This window comes from Myxine glutinosa, chromosome 4 (assembly GCF_964187855.1).
Source record: "Myxine glutinosa chromosome 4, kmMyxGlut1.1, whole genome shotgun sequence".
NCBI classification, from domain to species: Eukaryota; Metazoa; Chordata; class Myxini; order Myxiniformes; family Myxinidae; genus Myxine; species Myxine glutinosa.
The window spans coordinates 37548951-37571412 of NC_136264.1; the positions used below are offsets into that span (position 1 = coordinate 37548951).

At 44.0% G+C, this 22462-nt stretch overlaps 1 protein-coding gene across 2 annotated transcripts in view; it reads left to right on the forward strand.

Annotated features, from left to right (window-relative positions):
- Window positions 1–19946, forward strand: part of NISCH (nischarin) — a 111924-nt gene extending 91978 nt beyond the window's left edge. For both annotated transcript variants that reach the window (XM_068112178.2, XM_078775638.1), the window contains 3 exons: window positions 2376–2504; window positions 12989–13081; window positions 18755–19946. In XM_068112178.2, coding sequence (XP_067968279.2) covers window positions 2376–2504; window positions 12989–13081; window positions 18755–18802 — 270 coding nt within the window. In that variant the 3' untranslated portion in view covers window positions 18803–19946. The remainder of the gene's footprint in view (window positions 1–2375; window positions 2505–12988; window positions 13082–18754) is intronic.
- The last annotated feature ends 2516 nt before the right edge of the window (window positions 19947–22462 follow it).

Consider the following 22462-nt stretch of genomic DNA (forward strand, 5'->3'; position numbering starts at 1 on the left):
TTTTCTGCTTTCCTTTCTTCTTCTTTGATCCGTTCCTGGCTCCGTAATTGCAACTCCAGTTTCCGGAGCTCAACGTCTTCTGGTTCTTCGGGTAGCCACTCCCAGGCTAACTCGTCCCATGTTCCTAATCCCACCATAGATTGTATCACCGTGGTCTGCAACTCTGATTTCCTCAAATTAGTTCGGACCTCCAAGTTAAAATGTTTGGCCAATTTCAAGAGGTCCGCTTTTAGTAACGCTCGGAACTGTGCCTCATTAGGTGTTACCGCAAAGTTCTGTGCAACAAACGCCATGGTGACTATCGTTAACACTTGTTAACCTTCACCCAAGACTTTACCACAATTTCTCAAAAATTTACCAATTAATAATTAATTAATAAATTTTAATGAATAAAAACTATTATTTTATTATGTTATACAATTTTAAATCCCGGACGTAGACCCAATTGCGAATCCGCAAATCGTAATTTGGACGAGCCCCCAATTCTGTTACGTGGTCCTCCCGGTGACTACCTGGTCTCGGTGACCCCCGGACCGTGAGAGGAACTCCGCCAGAAAGATCTATTATATATTTATGCTCTTTCGTAACGCATAAATCTGAATTCCAATCAATAAGAACCCCCACACCAAGGATCCGGAATAATCAAGGATATATTCCCCGAGCAATCAACAACCATCCACAATCAGCAATCAATAGTACAAAGATGTAAACTCATCTATAATAACTCTAAGATGGCCATCTTATACATTCCTCACGTGAGCCCCACTCCCGACTCCCTCCATGGTCAATGTCTCTCTCAATGTCTCCGTACTCCGGTAGTTCAATCTCCGCACGTGGGCGGTTGAACGGACCCTTCCTGACGTGCTTTCACCGGGCACGTCCCGTACCGGGAACAACGGCTGCAGCGCGCACCTCCTGGCCAAGCAAAGCGGGTACAGCAAAGCAGGCAAAGCAACATGCGGCTTGCCCAGCGCGCGCGGCCCAAGGTGCGACCCGTACGCGGCCTTGTAGACGGTGAGGTGAACTGTGCCAGCTGCTTGGTTCCGTGCACGAACCCACGGCGACTTGACGTGTCAAAGGGTAGTTACACGTCCTGGTAACTCCTCTCGCCAGACGGGCTTTTAACGCCGATTCTGTTACGTTGCTCAATCGATACCGCTCGCGTCCGAGCTCGGCAAGGAAGAAGAAGAATCCTCGCTTCTCCAGGACCTCGTCTTTTTTTCTTCCGTTTCCGGTCTCCTTTTTCTCAGAAGGGCTCCTGACCCTTTAATCACAACAACCTTTAATCGACTACACATTGATAAGCAAAGACCTGAATAGTAATTCACATACATTCACATAAATATGTAACAAGGGGTTGTGGCTGGATGGGGGTTTGAAGGCTTGGAGTTGGGAGTGGATTGAAGCCTTAGGGTTGGGAGGTTGAGGACATGGGGGTTTGGGTTGGGGGGTGGGGGGGAACGTTGAGATTTGGTGGGGCACAGGGGAGGGGAGGACTTGAGGAGTTGTGGTTGGATGGGGGTTTGAAGGCTTGGAGTGGGGAGTGGATTGAAGCCTTAGAGTTGGGAGGTTGAGGACATCGGGGTTTGGATGGAGGAGGGAGGGGCGTGGGGGGGGGGGGGGGGGGGTGATAACTTAGGTTCGGGCAGAGTTGATGACTTCAAGTCACATTTTACATTGTGCGTATGCTCCGCGGGTCCCTACTCGTATTCTCATAATAATATCGGTTTGTTGAAAATTTGATGACAAAAGCTCACATGGTAAAAAGTTATGGCCTGGACAACACACAAACACAAAACACACACACAAAATACAAACCCAAGCGAATGCAAAACCCCATTGCCGTTATGTGGGAGACGGGCTAGTGCAAAAGGGTGAAAAGCAATATTTCAGATTAACAGTCTGGGAACGAAATCATATTTTTATATAATGTCCTGTTTCTTTCTCCCCCCCCCCCCCCCCCGCAGTCCCAATCCCCTTGACTTTTAACCCCTGAATCCCGAACCTCCCAGTCAAAATCGGTCGTTCTCACCCTGACGTACCCCATTACTCTGAGCCCACTCTGGTTCATCCCTATGCAATATCAACCCTGGTCCGTATCCCATCCCACTCTTGTTTTGATAAAGGGTTAGCGTCCAAAATGGCAGCTTATCTTTGCTTAGCACAGCAGTTGGCATACCTCGCCCAACGTCCTGTTTATTTCACCTATTGTTCGCTGACGCAGATAAACACGAGCCTTCGCAAGGAAGAGGAATTCTTCATCATACATAGATGTTTGTTGCTGTCTCCATTGTCTCTCCACTGCAATCCATGACATCAGTACAGTATTTGTTTTACTTTGATGCAAATTTGTGAGATCCTCTTGTTTTGCACAGATGGCAGAGGTGCAGCAGCTCGGTCAATTGCCTTGCCTCGAGCAGCTTTTGCTGGAAGGCAACCCAGTGTGCAGTACTTCAGATTACCGCACACGCTTGCTCGCAGCGTTTGGGGAGCGTGCATGTGAGGTGGGACAGAGGCAGAGCGTTTTCTAACTTCAACACCATTTAGAATTGCTTTGCAATGCATGTCCCCTACCGATGTGATCTTTTATAAGTCCACAAAGGGTATAACTCTGTGAAAAATTGAGGAAACGCCCTGAAACTCGACCTTGTTTTACCGAGTGCCATTCTAGTTTTATATGTCAACTGCTCCTTGCTTCCCAATGTTCCCATGGCAGTTAGCATACCTCGATCAATGTTGTGGTGGGTTCCATCCATTGTTCTACCTGTTTGCCAACGCAGATCGACACTGGCCTTTTCGAAGCAAGACTAATTCTTCCAATTTTTTTTGAGCCTGATGTTGGCTTAGCAGTTAGGGTGCTGGCTTGGGATCCGAGGATCCTGGGATCGAATCCCAGTCCTTAGCGGTTAGGGTTCCGGCTAGGGATCCTAGGATCCTGGGTTTGAATCCCGCTCCTTAGCGGTTAGGGTGCCCGCTTGGGATCTTAGGACCCTGGGTTTGAATCCCAGTCCTTAGCGGTTAGGGTGCCAGCTTGGGATGCTAGGATCCTGGGTTTGAATCCCGGTCCTTAGCGGTTAGGGTACCGGCTTGGGATCCTAGGATCCTGGGTTCGAATCCCAGTCCTTAGCGGTTAGGGTGCCAGCTTGGGATCCTAGGATCCTGGGTTTGAATCCCGGTCCTTAGCGGTTAGGGTACCGGCTTGGGATCCTTGGATCCTGAGTTCCAACCCCGATCCTTAGCGGTTAGGGTGCCGGCTTGGGATCATAGGATCCTGGGTTCGAATCCCGGTCCTTAGCGGTTAGGGTGCCGGCTTGGGATCCTGGGTTCGAATCCCATTCCTTAGCGGTTAGGGTGCCAGCTTGGGATCCTAGGATCCTGGGTTCGAATCCCGGTCCTTAGCGGTTAGGGTGCTGGCTTGGGATCCTGGGTTCGAATCCCGGTCCTTAGCGGTTAGGGTGCCAGCTTGGGATCCTAGGATCCTGGGTTCGAATCCCAGTCCTTAGCGGTTAGGGTACCGGCTTGGGATCCTCGGATCCTGAGCCCGAATCCCGGTTGATCGCTGAATTAACGCCAGGGGGGTTGACTCAGCCTGTCATCCTTCCGAGGTCAGCAAATTGAGTACCAGCTTGCTGGGATGAAGACCCGGTGTGTACCCCGACCAAGGCCAAGCTTGCTGGGATGGAGACCCGGTGTGTACCCCGACCACAAGGCTAACACCTGCTGAAGCAGGGACAAATTGGCCTTAAAACGATCATTCATTCATATTCATTCACTAGTTCTTCCATTTTACTGTGAGCAATATAGTTTGGCCTCTGAAGCTGTGCGTTGGTTAAAGATTATTTTGGGGCAGAGGCAAGCAAGACTATTTTGAGAAGTTGAGGAGTAGATACAATATGAAAAGGCAAAGAACGACGCGTTGCTTAATGGCATACCATGTTTGTGTGCCAGTGAAGTTAGTGTCTGGCTGTCCTTCCGTCCTTCCTTCCATGATGGGTTTTCTTTACCGCGATAACTTAAGAATGGCTGAAGGGATCGAAGTCAAACTTGGTACAAGCATCTATAATGATGTAAAGATGAACTGATTAGATTTTGGTGTCAAAGGTCAAAGGTTGGACATCATGTCAGGTATAAATGTTATGCATGATAACAGCTGAACGGATTTAAATCAAACTTGGTACAAGTATGTATAATCTATATTATAATAGCCGTAGATGATTCTGTCTGTCTGTCTGTCTATCTGTTGGGTGTCTGTCCGGGGTGTGGCTTACTCGGTTTGCAGAGTAGCTCCACCCATAGCTCCACCCATTCTGGGAGTGGCTATAAACAAATATCCACCATTTTATTAACTCGCATAGCTTTGAGTCCTGTTTTGTAGGCCCGTGGTGTCTTGCTCTCCCCCAGTTTTATTTCAAATCAAATTCGATAAATCATTTCATTTTTCACAGTCGCTAACATAGTTTTAGACTCGGTTGAAAAAAAACGGGAAGAAAATCCGATGAAAGTTGCCGTTTATAGAACGAAATGAATTCTCAAAGGCCTGTAACTTCAAGGCCATTGAGTCTCTCTCACGCCTTTATCTCCAATCTAACTCACCATATGATTTCATTTTTATCGATGGTTTTACTTTTAGACTCGGTGTCAGCAATAATTGAGAACAATCCACACACGCGGGAAAATGCAGAGATATATTTTTTAAAATCGCGTCATGGTGTATCATACACCGCCCAACATGACACCGCCGGCAATGTGTCGATATATATTAAAAATTCGCTTTTGCTTTTCCGTTATGATATATTACTATTTCGTTTGATGATAGTCGTCACAAAAACGTCAACAATGATGCCGACATATATTTCTTCGTTTTTATTTCATTCAACATATTAGCCGGAAGTAAAATATGTTTCAGGAAATTACCGAGAGATATTTCTTCGTTTTTTTTATTAGTTATGTGCGCATACACTTTAAATAGGTTTATTTGAAATCTTTAATTTTCCACAAACATTCCACACACGCGGGAAAATGCAGAGATATATATTTTAAAATCGCGTCATGGTGTATCATACACCGCCCAACATGACACCGACGGCAATGTGTCGATATCTATTTTAAATTCGATATATCATTTCATTTTTCACAGTCGCTAACATAGTTTTAGACTCGGTTGAAAAAAAACGAGAAGAAAATCCGATGAAAGTTGCCGTTTATAGAACGAAATGAATTCTCAAATGCCTGTAACTTCAAGGCCATTGAGTCTCTCTCACGCCTTTATCTCCAATATAACTCACCATCATGGTTTTAGACTCGGTGTCAGCAACGCGGGAAAACGCAGAGATATATTTTTAAAAATACACCATATCACCGCCCAACAGCCAACAAGTATCATACACCGCCCAACATGACACAGACGTCAACATTTCGACATTATCGCTTTTTCTTTAAACCGAGCCGAACCGAATAAACCGAGTGAATTCACCGTTTACCTTTGGTGACAGTCGTCACAAAACGACATATATTTCTTCGTTTTTATTTCATTCAACATTTTTAGCCGGAAGTAAAATTACCGAGAAATTACCGAGTTCAGGAAATTACCGAGACATATTTCTTCGTTTTTTTATTTATTAGTTATTTGCGCATACACTTTAAATAGGTCTATTTGAAATATTAAATTTTCACAATGTAATTTACTTGCCATTTGTCATTTGATAATTATGAGACACTTCCTATTGAGGATCGTGACAATTCATGCGGTGCGTGGAAACTTCCATTTCCAAAATGGATGAAGAACGCAGACCTGAACAGGATGCAGCTAGAAAACGAATGAGAAGGGCGAACGAGTCCGTCGTCGAACGTCAATGCAGACTTGAACAGGATGCAGCCAGAAAACGAATGAGACGGGAGAACGAGTCCGTCGACGAACGTCAATGCAGACTTGAACAGGTTGCAGCAAGAAAACGAATGAGACAGGAGAACGAGACAGTTGAGGAACGTGAACACCGACTCGCACAGGATGCTGCTGCAACAACGATGAGGAGGGAGAACGAGACCCTCGACGAACGTGAACACAGACTCGCACAGGATGCTGCTGCAACAACGATGAGGATGGAGAACGAGACCCTCGACGAACGTGAACACAGACTCGCACAGGATGCTGCTGCAACAACGATGAGGAGGGAGAACGAGACCCTCGACGAACGTGAACACAGACTCGCACAGGATGCTGCTGCAACAACGATGAGGAGGGAGAACGAGACCCTCGACGAACGTGAACACAGACTCGCACAGGATGCTGCTGCAACAACGATGAGGAGGGAGAACGAGACCCTCGACGAACGTGAACACAGACTCGCACAGGATGCTGCTGCAACAACGATGAGGAGGGAGAACGAGACCCTCGACGAACGTGAACACAGACTCGCACAGGATGCTGCTGCAACAACGATGAGGTGCGAGAACGAGACCGTCGATGAACGCCAACACAGACTCGCACGGCATGCTGAGCAACAAAGACGTTGGAGTGCTCAGCAAACATATACAACCGCAGCCATAATGAATCCGGCCGAAGTATCCGATAATATTGTTCAAGAGCATAAATGCGGTCCAATGACGTCACCATGTGTGTACTGTTCTGCACACCATTTCACAAATGAATCAACAGGACAAGGGGATGGATTTACACTGTGTTGTTCCAAGGGAAAAGTTAAATTGCCTCCACTATTTGCCGTACCTGCTCGACTGCAACAACTTTATCAGGGTGACGATGGAAAATGTCGCAACTTCCGAGACAATATCCGGAATTACAATTCGGCATTAGCTTTTGCATCAATGGGTGCTCAGATCTCATCTCCTCCAGGAAATGGACCATACTGTTTCAAAATCCACGGTCAAATTTACCATCGCTGTGGTCCATTACATCCATCACATGTACATGAACAAGCACAATTTGCACAATTATTTATTTTGGATACAGCTCAAGCTACAAAGGAACGTATGAATCGACCTGAGAATCACAGATGTTTGCAAGAATTGATGGCAGAACTGCACAACATACTATCTGACGTTAATCCTTATGTCACATGTTACAAGACTATGTTCGAGCGTGAACAGGAAGAAATCAGGAAAGCTGTCCTTGAAGATCGCCTCCCTTCTACCTTGGAAATGCATTTTCGTCGACTGTGTGCAGACGACCAAAGACGTTACAACATACCAACTGCTGATGAAATTGCTGCTGTCTTCGTTAGTGGACAAGATGGTGAACCACCTGCAAACAGGGATTTCCAGGTTCATTTGCATGACCAGGGCTTACACAATCTCTCTCCACTTTCCTCTCACATTGATCCCATGACATATCCCATTCTCTTTCCACATGGCGAGCCTGGATGGATGATAAACATGCCTCACCAGCGACAGACTGCGGTTCGAAACAAGGTAACTCATCGTGAATTCTATGCCTACCGACTGGCTATTCGAAATGAATTCAGCACTATCCATTCTTCGGGGAAATTGTTCCAGCAGTATGTTGTCGACGGATATTGCAAGGCAGAAGCAAATCGACTGCAATACTTCAAACAAAATCAGGAAACCCTTAGAGCCATGGAATACAGAGGACTACTGGACCACGTCCAGAACGTTGCTGCTGATAACCAACGTCCTGTCGGTCGTATCGTCATTTTGCCGTCGAGTTTTGCAGGGAGTCCCAGAGCTATGCAGCAGAACTACCAAGATGCTATGGCCATTGTTCGCAAATTCGGAAAACCAGATCTTTTCATCACGTTCACGTGTAATCCAAAATGGACAGAGATACAAGAAAACATCGGCCAACACCAACGAGCTGAAGGCAGACCAGATTTAGTGGCACGCGTGTTTCATCTGAAATTAAAAGAGTTAATCGACGATATAACGAAGAAGCACGTGTTGGGCAAAGTACGTGCATTTCTCTACGTCGTCGAGTATCAGAAGCGTGGCCTACCGCATGCCCACATATTACTCATGCTGTGCCAAGAAGATAAAATTTGTACCGCTGAAGACATTGACAGAATTGTTTCCGCACAAATTCCTAATTCAAATGAGTCACCAGAGATCCATTCCTTGGTGAAGTCTCACATGATACATGGTCCGTGTGGCAATTTAAATCGCCATTCGATTTGTGTGAAAGATGGAGTGTGCAGTAAAGGCTTTCCAAAAGCGTATGCTGCAGAGACACTTGCGAGCATAGATGGCTATGCCCTTTACAAGCGTCCCCCAAATGGACCCACCATAACCGTTCATGGAACCGATGTTGATTGCCAATATGTCGTCCCATTCAATGCTTATTTACTGAAGAAGTACAGAGCACACATCAACATTGAGGTTTGCGCAAGCATAAAGAGTATAAAGTACTTATTTAAATATGTGTACAAGGGACATGACTGTGCCAGCATCGAAATTCGAGAGCGCGGGAGAGTGGAGGTGGACGAAATAAAGACCTATTTGGACTGTAGATATGTCAGTGCCCCAGAGGCAGCATGGAGATTGATGGAATTTGAAATGCACAAACAGTCCCATTCCATCACCAGACTTGCGGTACACTTACCTGAATTGCAGACTGTTGTGTTCAGGGATGGTAACGAGGAAGAAGCCATTGTACGACATAGGGGTACAACACTTACAGCTTGGTTTCAGTTAAACCAGAGAGACCCTGAGGCACGAAGTTATCTGTACCATGACATTCCAAAATATTACGTATTTGAAGATGGACGAAAGACATGGAAACTTCGACGCCGGGGCGGCAACAAGGTTATCGGACGCATGGTTTCGGCAAGCCCTATGGACATTGAGCGCTTTCATCTTCGTGTACTCCTGCTGCACTGCCCTGCTAAAACATCATTTGAAGATCTCAGAACCGTAGATGGAGCAGTTTGTGAAACATACAAGGATGCAGCCAGGAAATTACATTTAACAGAAGATGATACAGAATGGGACAGGTCCTTAGCTGATGGAGTTATCTTTGCCATGCCACAACAATTGAGATCTCTTTTTGCAACCCTATGCATATTCTGCACACCAACAGACACGTCGGCACTGTGGGAAAAATATAAAAACGACCTTTGCGAAGATTTTGTGCACAGCGGCCATATCTTGGAACAAAGTATTTTCATGGCATTGCGAGAAATACAGTCCTTCCTCCTGAGACATGGACAGACCTTGGAAGCATTTCAGTTACCAGTACCTCCAGACACTGTTGAAGATCTTTCGAGCGATGATTATCAGTATGTACCGGGAGATGAACATGAAAAAGGTGAAAACAACAGACAACTACTAAATGATGACCAAATCAAAATTGTAGATGAGGTCCTACAGGCCGTTCATTGTAGGGACCAGTACACAGGCAACCGGTTGTTTTTCGTTGATGGACCGAGCGGAAGTGGCAAGACCTTTCTCTATAATACGCTTCTGCACATCTTGCAAGGCCAGTGTCGTTTGGTTCTTCCAATGGCGTACTCGGGCATTGCAGCAACATTGCTAGCAGGGGGCCGTACATCGCATCATCGATTTAAATTGCCAGTGCCCATTTTGGAAAACTCCACATGCAACATATCACCTACGAGTAAAGATGCAGATACTCTAAGGAAGGCCAACCTATTCCTTTGGGATGAAGCACCTATGGCTCCAGCATATGCTTTAGCGGCTGTTGATCGATGTCTCCGGGATGTAACCAGCAACAACATTCCTTTTGGTGGAAAGGTCTTACTTCTTGGTGGGGACTTCAGGCAGGTTTTGCCCGTTGTACCTCGCGCTGCACCTGCAGCAATCATCGCCACATGCATCAAGCGTAGCAAGTTGTGGCCAAAGTTCAAACTGCTGAACTTAAAATCAAACATGAGAGCTAATGATGACGAAGAATTCTCAAAATGGTTACTGTCGGTTGGAAATGGGACTGTGGAAACAATTCCTGACTCAGATTTAATACGACTGCCTGATCGTATCTGTGTAGAAGACAACATGTCTTTAGCAGAGGCTGTTTTTGGTAATTTGAACGAAATCCATTCAAACTATGATGCGCTGGCACAACGAGCCGTGTTGTGTCCAAAGAATGAATCCACATTTGTGATCAACGATGAGATACTGGATGCATTTCCTGGGGAAGAAAAGACGTACTTCAGCGCTGATTCCATTGTCTGTGATGACCCTGAAGAGGCACTAAATTATCCTATGGAATTCCTAAATCAATTAACTCCTTCTGGAATGCCATTGCACAAACTTCGTCTCAAAGATGGTGCTGTCATCATGTTACTCCGTAACTTTGATCCGAAACAGGGACTGTGCAATGGTGCAAGATTGGTTGTTAAAAGATTGTTGCCAAACATAATAGATGGAGAAATAATTTCTGGCAGTCACAAAGGAACACGCACATTTTTACCCAGGATTAGTATTGCACCTTCCGATACAACACTACCATTCGTACTCAAACGCCATCAATTTCCAGTTCGTGTGGCATTCTCTTTCTCAATAAACAAGAGTCAAGGTCAAACATTACACAAAGTTGGGATTTACCTACCAGAACCCGTCTTCAGCCATGGCCAATTATATGTTGCATTGTCGCGTGCTAAACGATTTGAGGATGTCAAGGTAAAGGTAGTCAGTAATGGCCAACAGGGAAAAATTGATGGCCGCAGTGGAATCTTCACCCGTAATGTTGTTTACCCGGAGGTCCTGCAGTGACACCATTCAGGCAACAAAAGGAGGTCACGAAGGAAAATAGTTAATTACTCCGACACATTTAGTTGCGGTGATTGAAAAATCACCGGACTATTGTTGCTGTTTTGATGCTTTTTACTGCTGTTTTCATGCTTTTTCACTGCTGTTTTGATGCTTTTTCAGTGCTGTTTTTTCACAGCTGTTCTGATGCTTTTTCACTGCTGTTTTGATGCTTTTTCACTGCTGTTTTGATGCTTTTTCAGCTGTTTTGATGCTTTTTCAGCTGTTTTGATGCTTTTTCACTGCTGTTTTGACGCTTTCCACTGTTGTTTTGATGCTTTTTCACTGCTGTTTTGATGTTGTTTCACAGCTGTTCTGATGCTTTTTTGCCGTTTTGCCTAAAAATCTCATTTCAAAAAAAAAAATTCCAAAAAAATCTCACAATGATGACATATAATTCAACGAAAACGTTGAAGCAACCGCATAATATTACGGTGTTGTTTAACTCTGAGTGAGAATAGTTCTAAATTTTTAAAACTTTCTTCTGATATTTGTGATTTCTTTCAAACAAACTGTATTTCCCATCTACACGGGCATGTATGTATTCCTATTAACGTTATGTAAAGTACATAAATTGTGTGGATTACATCATTTGTGGATGTGATCAATTATTGCCAGTAACCATTTTATATAACTGAATGTGCAGGTGCAGCATCTAACTCAATATGTCGAAATGTCACACACATCCATGCCCGTGGGATTCCCACGGGTGACCCCGCTAGTGTTGTAATAATGTGGGTGGAGGCATATCGGTCGACGTCGCGACATCGAAGAGTGCTGTTGTAGTAGTTTAACATGTTCTGCCTCAACATTATTCTAAGCTATTCTTTTATTTATTTATTTATTTTTACAGGATCTAAGGTTCATATTGGGGCTGCCACACACCATCTCACACACATTGGCATACAGAAGACTACACAAGATACAACACACGACCGTTAGATGAGACAAACACAGCCACTGAGTTTGAGGGAAGTTCTATCATTTCCCGGGGCACTCTGGGTACCAGCGACGCCACAACAATCACAATTCCTTTCTCACAGCACTCAGCAGAGCATTTCCGAAGAAGGCGTTTCCTCCTCCCCATGAATGCCTACCTATGGGATTGTCCGTGCTCTTATCCTTTTAAATACTGAACGTAAACCAAGGAAACAGCATGTACCATTTTTAAGGGCTTTTGTATGACTCAGTCAGGATTTGAATCCACGACTTCTCAAACTCGGAGCGGACACAACCGAGTCTTGGAAGAGCTTGTGCATACATTACACAGAGAAATGGCATTTGGAGACATCACTGTACTTTTTATATGAATTACACGGACATTCGACTATAAACAGTCACCCTATAGTGTTTGGCATGCAGGGAATAACGTCAATAAATGTATCTTAATGTAATAATGTATTGTAATTAATGTCATTTAATTGTAATTGTAATTGTAATTAATTGTAATTAATGTAATTAATTTAATAATGTAATAATGTATAAAGTAATAAATGTATCGTCAATAAATGTATCGTCAATAAATATGATCCTTCGGAGGGGATATCTGCTAGCATTTACTGGTGGACATTAAAGTTTTTGATAGATGTAAAAGCAGTGCATGGTGTTGCATCACCAAGCGAGCCTTCTGTCGGATGGTACGTTGAGCCAGGGTCCCGTCTGCCAGCATTCGCTCGCTGGGCGTTAAAGACCCCATGTTGTCTTATGCAAGTGCAGGCCGTCGTGTGTGCTGGCACCCTGGCCAAATTCCTCCCCTGGGGACACTGCATCAGCGTCAGTGCTCTACCCCTCAATGAATGATGCAAATCAATTATGAGGTGCCTCATATAAATGATTGAATAATAATACCAGGATAACGCATAAAAGAACCACCTCACTATCTTGATGCCAACCTGTTTGCTGCACATTTTGCACACCCTGCACCAGCTGGATTCCGTCAGTCCTAAAATTTAAGCAGAATTTCCTGTGGCATCACCTGGGTTTGTCATTTCAGGCACTTCTTGCCCCTAAACAGTTACTATAAATGTTCTGTACTTGGAAAGTCATGCCAAGAATGATCATTTTTCCACTAATATTTTTTTATTGGGACTAAGTGCTATGGATAACCCTATAAATAGACACCATGAAGAGCAAAGACTATGCCTGATGTGAAATTTAGACCTGCATACACTGGGTTTAGGAGAACCTTGAAAGATGTTCACTTTTGGAGTCGCCTTTGCGTTATTTTCTCATAACCGTGTTCTTGTTATTTTAGGTTTCCTTGGACCAAATGCTTCCGAGCAGCAAGGAGGTGGATACTGCTGCTGTTCTGTGGGCCATACAAAGATCGCAGGATAACAAGCACAAAGTATGTGTGACGCAAAATGTCCTTCACCAATTATTATTGCACAACTTGTCCTTGACAAGTCCTTGACAAGTTGTCCTTGACAAGCACAATTATTGTCCTTGACCAATTAATTGACAACAAGCACAACAGCACTAATTATTCACACCTTCTGGTGGAGTTGGCAGGAGGAAAATATTTGGCTCTGGTTTTTCATGGACCACCTGGCTTGGCCTGACATTCGACTGAAGATGGCAGGATTTGTAGTTTGTTTGGGTTGCCAGCCATAACTCACCTACTCTTTACGAAAGTCACCATGGGATCTTTAACATCCACCAATTAATGCTAGCAGATGGGTCACCCAGCCTAACGTCCATCTGAGGGACTGCACACTTTGTGATTCAATGCCCTGCCTGTAATGCACCAATTTTATGGTTTCATATAGTCCGGTCAAGAACTGAACCCAGACTAGACAGCTTAAAGGTAAGCTACCTCAGGAGGTTGTGGAGGGATTCGGACGAAACTTTGTGGACAGGGTGGCTGTGTGATCAGGACGAATTGATTCGATTTTGGTGAAGATCCAGATACGAGAATGTTTAAAATTCTCTAAGTGATTCTTCACAATTGATTGATGGGGCCATAAACTATACATACAAATCACTATTTCAAAACGTTCTCGATGGATTATGACAAAATCAGGTGAATGAGTTGGTTCGGCGACAAGAATAAGCCGATTCGATTTTGGTTCAGATCCGGATCCTGATCCGGCCTATCAGTGGGATGGAAGCAACTAAGCAGCCATTGTGCCAATGCACTTGCAGTAATATGGGTATCAAATTGTCACAGATGAAGAATATTTTGTTCTCCACCTCAATCTACATCGACTATACACCTCAACTCTTTTGTTCCTTGCCTCACCCATCTATAGAACCGCTGAACCTGTTCTGTCCTAATCTTTCCTCCAGCGATTCAAGCAGGTGGTGCACCTTCATAATACGTCATCGCCCATCCTTACCCAAAATCTTTAGTGCCCTCTTCTAATCCAATCTCCTTCCTTGCAAGTTGCTGTTCGTCCATTCCCCTCTCTCTTTCTTCTTCATTTATTCCCTTGCTTGTGTCCAAGTGTTGCCCAACTGTCTACCAGTTCAAACACTTTTTCACCTTGCGGCATTAGTTGGTGTGTCCCATGGAGTCCTCCGCGAAGAGTAGGTGGTGAGCAATCGCCGGCACCATAGACAAAAAAACAAAAACCCTGGCCTACCCTCACATTCCTCCTGTCCCAAGGGAACGAACTGCAAAAGGGTTACTACACCCCTTAGCTTGGAAAGTGTTGTAGTAGTGGTAGTAGTAGTAGTAGTAGTAGTAGTAGTAGTAGTAGTAGTAGTAGTAGCAGCAGCAGCAGCATCCCCACCAAAGCACTGATGTGGTGGGGAAACACCATGGCCCTTCCCACCCTCCATCATCTTGCTCTTCCACAAGCCTTGATTGTTGTAGGCAAAACATAAAACACCTTGAACATCAGCAATCAGAAAATTTTAATTATCTTGCAGCTTTCTCCAATAAACCAAATATACATTCGATGTGCACCTACGGCTTTATGCACACTCATCCCCCAGCCGAGCCAAGCATGTAATTTGGAAAATCATTTCACTTGTGGAAGTGTACGACAGGTTGAAGTGGGTAAAGCTCCTTTAAGTTGCAGCACTGTTGAAAAGCCACATTTATCTGTGAAAGTATTACGTTAGTTCCTTGTTTTTTTTGGTTTTATTTCATTGAATGGTTACATGACTGTGTATTTGAGTTTTTTCTTTTCAATCTGTTTCATGGGATGGTTCATGTTTTTGTTTTTTGGTATGCAGAATCTATTATTTAAAAAAAAAAATCAAATTTTTTGTATGTTTTTTAATTTTTATGTAAAGTAAAAATTTAATTTATTATTTACGTAAATACATTAATTTATGTTTAATTTATAACTTCATAAGTACTTAATTTATAAGTAAGTTTATGTAAAATTTATGGAAATAGTTTTTTGTATGTTTTTAAGCGATAGTCATTGGAGCATGGAATGAAGGTATTGGAAAGGGTGTTGGAGAGGAGGAGAAGGAAGAAGGTGAAGATCGACGAAATGCAGTTTGGATTTATGCCAGGAAGAGGAACAACAGACGCGCTTTTCATTGTGAGGCAGTTGCAGGAGAACGACATGGAGAAGTGTAAGAAGTTGTTTCTTGGGTTTGTTGATCTGGAGAAAGCATTCGATAGGGTTCCACGTGAAGTAGTGACATGGGCATTGCGGAAGTTAGGAGTGGAGGAATGGTTGATCAGAGTAGTGATGGCAATGTACAAAAGAGCGTGCACAGCTGTAAGGATGAAAGACGGGAACAGTGGTGAGTTTGAGGTGAAGGTGGGAGTGCATAAGGGATCAGTACTAAGTCAACTACTATTTGTAGCTGTGATGGAGGTGCTGGCTCGGAATGTAAAGGAGGGTTTACCGTGGGAGTTGTAGCATGCAGATGATCTGGTGTTGATTGCGGAGAGTATGGATGGACTGAAGGAGAAGATGAACAAGTGGAAGGAATGTATGGAGACAAAAGGTCTGAAGGTGAATATCAGAAAGACGAAGGTGATGGCAAGTGGTAAAGCATGTGGTGAGGTGGAAAGAATCAAAAGGTAGTTGTGTGAGGGGGTCATTAACCAGTGTGGCAGCTACATTCAAGTGTAAGGTGTGCACAGAGGGAGCTGCAGATGGAGGAAATGTTGAGTTGGATCTTGGAGACGGCGTGAAGCTGGAAGGTGTGAAAACGTTTTGCTACCTAGGAGACATGTTGGATGGAGAAGCTGGATCAGACTCGGCGAGGTTTGCTGGAGTGAGATGTGCATGGAAGACGTTTCGGGAACTGAGTGGCATGCTGACGAGGAGGGGAGTGTCGTTGAAGCTGAAGGGAAACATGTATGCTGCATGTGTGAGAAGTGTTATTATTTATGGGAGCGAGACATGGGTAATGAACGTAGAACAGCAACGAAGGCTGGAAAGGATGGAAATGCGAATGGTTCGGTGGATGTGTGGAGTATCGTTGAGAGAGAGGAAGAAAAATGATGAATTGCGAAAGATGATGGGAATAGAGCCTGTGATGGATGCTGTGAAGAGAAACAGGTTGAGATTGTTTGGTCATGTGTTGAGGAAGGATGAAAGTGACTGGTTAAGAAGACTGATGGAAATGAATGTAGAAGGAAGTAGAGGACGGGGAAGACCGAGAAAGACTTGGAAAGGTGGTGGAAGAAGAAATGCGGGGAAGGGGGTTAACAAGGGGAGATGCAGAAAATAGGGCCAGTTCTACTTCTGGTTCTCTGGGCAATGGAGAAGATTGTCATTGGGCCCGTAAGGCTAACCCCCGCTCTAGCAGGGAAAATGGCCTTAAAATCCCTGTTGTTGTTGTTGTTGTTGTATGCAGGATCGAGGCTCGTGCAAAAGCTAACATGTTAAACATGAAAACATGCACGGACACATAAAACTTACAATAAAGGGAGTAGGAGATAAGAGGGGGAGAGAGAGAGTGGAGCACACAAGCACCACAACAACAGTAGAGAACAGGGACGTCGGTAGATCTGTGGAAGGGAGAGGGCTGTGGTGGAGGGGAGGAGGAGGGAAGGGGACATGGTATAAAACAAATTGACAGAACTAGGAATTTCAGGAATGAAGTCGGAGATTGAAAGAGTTGGAGTTGTGGTGTTTTAACGGGGTTAGAAAATATCAAGGTTTTGGATGGGGGAAGATAAGAGATGGTGGTGAACAGCTGTTTTAAAGACCTGGAGGGAGGAGTGGGATTGAAGAGAGTATGGGAGTTTGGTCCAGGGGTGGGTAAAAAGAGGAATGAAAGAGTGAAGGTGAGCAGAGAGTCTTGATTTTGGCAGTTTCACCAGAAGAGGGTTTCTGGCATGTAAATGGTTTTCCTGTCTGTGGAACTGCCTTGCCAAGGCCTTTCAATCCTACTCTGCTCTCCACAGCTTAAAGCAGGTGGTACACCACTATCTCATGTCAATCATAACCAAAATCCTTATTGATTTCATTAACCCTTCCTCACCAACCCTCTTGCTCACAGGTTACTGTGTTCCCTTCCCTCCTCTCTCTCTTCTTTTCCTGTTCTTTCATTCCCTTGCTTTATTGTGTCTGTTGCCCCACTTCACTGTGTTAATTCATACCCTTCGTCACATCGCTCTTCCATGAGCCACTATCTTCTGAAGAAAAGTAAAAAAAAAAAAAAGAAATGGTTCCAGTTTGCTTCAACAAAGTGCTGTTACAGTATAACTAAGTACAAAGTGTCCTCGTTTAACGCCGTCCCGGGTCCCGGTTAATGTTGTTTCCTTATAACGTCTATAATAATTATATACCAAGGTTTCAAGGAACATCGTGATTATTTACCCATAACTCGCTATTACGTAGTCTAGATACATTTATTTCTTATGAGATAAATTGATCCATTTAACGTCGTGGTTTTTTTTTTTTTTTTTAAACGTCGTTGATTTCAAGGACTTAACCACGACGTTAACCAAGGACCAAGTGTAGTGGGTAGGTGCATTAGTGTATTTGCAGAATCGCTCTTTGTTTGCGATATAATGTTGTTGTTGTTAGCCTGTTCACGCAGCAGGAGATGGGGTTTTGCAATCACCTCATTGTGTATGCCTGTCCAGGCCATAACTTTTTCACCATTTGAGCTTTTGTCATCAAATTTTCAAAAAACAACTTTTTAATGAAAATATGGAGAAGATTAATAATTGGGTCAAAATGTCAAAGGACAATACAAATAGACCTTATAGGCCCGACCAACACACATCGCGAGACGGTTGGGTTTTGTAATCGCTTCCGTGTTTCTTTATTTACAATTTCAGCTTTTGTCATCAAATTTTCAACAAACCTTTATTTAAGAGAACTAGGGCAGGTGGGTTTCCCCACCACAGTACCCTTATCAGCCTACTTTCGGTGAGCAATGTGATACGGCTCACCCCCGGGGTTTATTGGAGCTCTGGCTGGAGTATAATATACACGGGAGTAAGGCTAAAGTACGTGCTCATCTGCTGGCCTTGGGTGGCCGCTTGAGGCCGGTACTGGTGTTGCAACCAGAAGTAGAACCAGAAGTAGAACCAGGTTGGGAACCTCTCTGTAGGCCCAATAACTCTTAAATGTCAATTTTGGAGTTTTGGTGGCATCCACGTTTGCTACATTTTCATAAGATATGAGTAATACTAATTAATAAATATTTACTCTTATTTTTATATTTTTCTAGCTCTTCTTTAGTTTTGAATACAAAGCGGACGTGGATGGGCCTTGCATTTTGAGATGTCTTCTCGTCACAATTGCATTTGTATCACATCTATTTGAAGCCTTTCCAATTTTGCAGTGTCCAGTGAAATGTTATTTACAATATCAGTAAAGGGGTTAAATTTGAGTGTCTGACCCCATGCAGATTATGACTCTTAAATATTCTTGTAAACAAACTGTGTTGTCTCGAGTACTTGTTATCACTTTCAAGAAGCGGCTTCCTTCTTAATTGCCTGTTTATAGCGAGCAACGTGTGAACGCACTTTTGCTTATGCCATTACTTTCAAGAGTTATTATGGATTGGAACTTTCCTGCATGTTTACATGGCTGTTCACAGGTCATAGTCTGTGCTAATCAAAGTCCATCCACTCTGTTGGGTTTAGGGAAACGCGAAGGCAGATGGAGCCGCAAAACAACCCGGAGGTTGCTGACGTTTGAGGGAAAACTGCTTACTGCCCACTACTGCCCTTCGCACCCTGGTTTCCTGGCCTTTTGTTTGATCTTGCTCCGAAAAAACAGCGGTCGCAGTCTCGTACATCCTGTCGGACCTTGCACGATGGCGACGAGGCAATTTTCCGCAAGATTATATTGTTATTTTCCTGCAATGAAACTGCACAAAATGCACTTAGTTCACATCATCAAAACTGATGGATCATACCCTATGTGGAGTCCCCCGCCCCTACCGCTCACCCAGCAATGTTCCACAGGTGTTAATTGCACATTGTTTTCACAATAGCATGTTTCAGACGATCCATGGGAGTTTTGGCTGGAGCCTGGTGTTGGCTTAGCGGTTAGGGTGCCGGCTTGGGATCCTAGGATCCTGGGTTCGAATCCCAGTCAATCGCTGAATTAACACCAGGAGGGTTGACTCAGCCTGTCATCCTTCTGAGGTCGGCAAATTGAGTACCAGTTCACTGGTAATTCCCTGTGTGTCGCAAGAGGCGACTAACAGGGTTGGCGGCAGGAAGGGCATCCGGCCATAAAACATTGCTTCAAAAAGGGGACCACGGTGCCCAAAAAAGGCCAACCCCTGCTCTGCGGGGAAAAATGGCCTCCAAAGGTGGTTCTTCATGGAAGTTTTGGCTGTAACGTCAGTGGAGGGTATGAACTCGGCACCTGTTGGCCTCAGTGGCATTCCAAGTTTCAACTAAAACTGCGTGGCCTCCTAATTTGCAACTTGATTGGGTCAGCAATGGAAATGAGCGGATTGAAAGCAACAGTTGTTTTACAATATAAATCTTTTCCAAATAACCTTTCGGAAACCAATTGCTGCTTTTTCTTTTGAAAAAAAAATTATAACAATGATGCTTTAAGAATGTAAATGCGATTACATGTGTCAAAAGTACTTGCATATATTTTCTAATTTATCTTAAGTAGTTGGAATTTTTTTGGTTTGGGAAAAGGGGTTTGTGTGTGCTCTTGTGCTCTTGTAAAATTGTGAATTTTGTTCTGGTTTTGTAAAATATGGCATAATTAATGAATTTAACAAATAAATAATTCGCAAGCATAAGTTGTGATTTAGGGAGGGAAAGAGATGCATGATAATAAACACTCCAATTAAATTAACTATCTCAACATTGTTTTTGCGGTTTATTTTTATGCCTCCGCCGATTAAGTCGCCGTTGGCAATATGTTTTTGGATTGTCCGTCTGGCTAGGAGACATTCTGAATGGAGAAGGTGGATCAGACTCGGCAACTGTTGCGAGAGTGAGATGTGCATGGAAGAAGTTTCGGGAACTGAGTGGCGTGCTGACGAGGAGGGGAGTGTCATTGAAGCTGAAGGGAAAGGTGTATGCTGCATGTGTGAGAAGTGTTATGATTTATGGGAGCGAGACATGGGTAATGAATGTAGAGCAGCAACGAAGGCTGGAAAGGGTGGAAATGCAAATGGTTCAGTGGATGTGTGGAGTATCGTTGAGAGAGAGGAAGACAAATGATGAATTGCGAAAGATGATGGGAATGGAGCCTGTGATGGATGCTGTGAAGAGGAACAGGTTGAGATGGTTTGGTCATGTGTTGAAGGATGAAAGTGACTGGTTGAGAAGAGTGATGGAAATGAATGTAGAAGGAAGTAGAGGACCGGGAAGACCGAGAAAGACTCCGCTAAAGATGGTGGAAGAAGAAATGCGGGCAAGGGGGTTAACAAGGGGGAGATGCAGAAAATAGGGCAAAATGGAGAAGATTGTCATAGGGACCGCAAGGCTAACCCCCGCTCTAGCAGGGAAAATGGCCTTAAAATGCCTGTTGTTGTTGTGTTGTCTGTCCAGCTGTCCATCTGTCCTTCTGTGCGTACGTGATAGGTTTTCATTACCACAATAACTTGAGAACGGCTGAAAGGATTTAAATCACACTTGTATCAGGTATGTACTATGATGTAAAAGTTAACTGATTCGATTTTGGGGTCCAAAGGTCAGAGGTCATGTTCGGTTAAAATCCTGATACCTTGATAAATTGTGAACCAGCAATGAGATTTTGAGTAAAGTTGGTACAAGTATGTATTATGATAAAAAGATGAACTGATTGATTTTGAGGTAAATAGGTCAAAGGTCAGAGTCTAATAGATTTTCGTTGCCATGATAACTTAAGTACAGCTGAAGGGAACCAAGTTAAACTTGGTACAACTATGCATAATGATGTGAAGATAAACAGATTAGATTATGGGGCCAAGAGGTGAAAGGTCACAGGTCCCGTTAGGTAAAAATTCTGTTACTGCGCTAACTTGTGAACCAGTAATGGGATTTTGACCATGTTGCGGCATTATTTTGCCTTTCATGTTATCGTGTGTAAATATCCTTGGGCTCGGATTGATCGAGGGTTTTCCGGTACAGGGTACAACCGGAAGCGAGAGGAACGGGTGAGTTGATCGCGGTTAGAATAAAGGATTGACTCAGATTCCAAACGCCTTGGACCTCTTTTCGTTCCATGCTAAATTGGTGACCTTGACGCTCGAGCTTCCGTTTGCTGCACTTGGAAAGACGACCTTGGATGCTCCACTGTAGAGCTAGTGTACTGCGCAATACGTCATCTCCCAGGAGAATTCTTCTCAGCGGCCGATCCAATGACACCTTGCCTGATGCCAGCAATTATGCCAACCAACTTCGTACGGCCATGCAGAGCCTCCAGGCGACACCACCATGTTTCACACCCGTTTTTTATTCTCCAGGAATTTTCTACGTGCATCCACGTATTCATGTGGTGTGAGGCTAGCCGGAAACCCATGTAGCAACCATATGACGGACCTCACAAAGTAACGCTCTGAAAAGACCTTCATACTCAATATTATTGATGGTGATGAGACAGTCTCCATAGATCTCTTGAAGCCAGCTTTTCTTGACGCAGCACCAGAACTGATCCTCCCCTAAACCGGCGGGTCGACACATACCACAACGGTACCCTAACCATCGATTACTTGCTCTGGGCACCATGGACACTTCCAAGCATGATAATTATGAGTACATTTTGCTGTTGACCATTACACTTTGCACTGACTTTTATTTTTATATTCACAGTCAACATCTATTCAACGACAACAACATGTATTTTGTTTGTACCTTCCTTTCGATGAACACACTAGGATGGGGAGTCGGCTACTGTATTATTTTGCGTTTTCTGTTCTATATAAATATGCTTGAGCTCAGGTTGATCAAGGCTCTTCCGGTACCGAGTGCAAGCGGAAGTGAGACTAGCGGGTTTGATTGGTCGCGGTTGGAATAAAGGATTGACTCGGATTCTGGACACCTCGGACGTCTTTTCCTTCCACGCTAAAAACCAAACCTGGTATAAGTATTGTCGCGTGTTTCCCCAGGTGACACCACAGGGATCACAAATGGCCAGAGCAAGCTTTAACTCCGAGGCGACGATCAAATGCGGACTTTATATATATGCACCGGAGGAAGAAAGGGGAGGGGAACACTGAAGCGCTTACCTGTGGTCCCGCTGGCAGTTCACAATCCTGCAATAAACAAACTCAAACAAAAGCGGATTTAAAAATGTACAAAAATAATAAAAGGATTTATTAAATGGAATGCCGATAAGAAAACGCGACGGTAAAACTAAATTCTTAACCGGGACATCACCCACACCAGACTTAA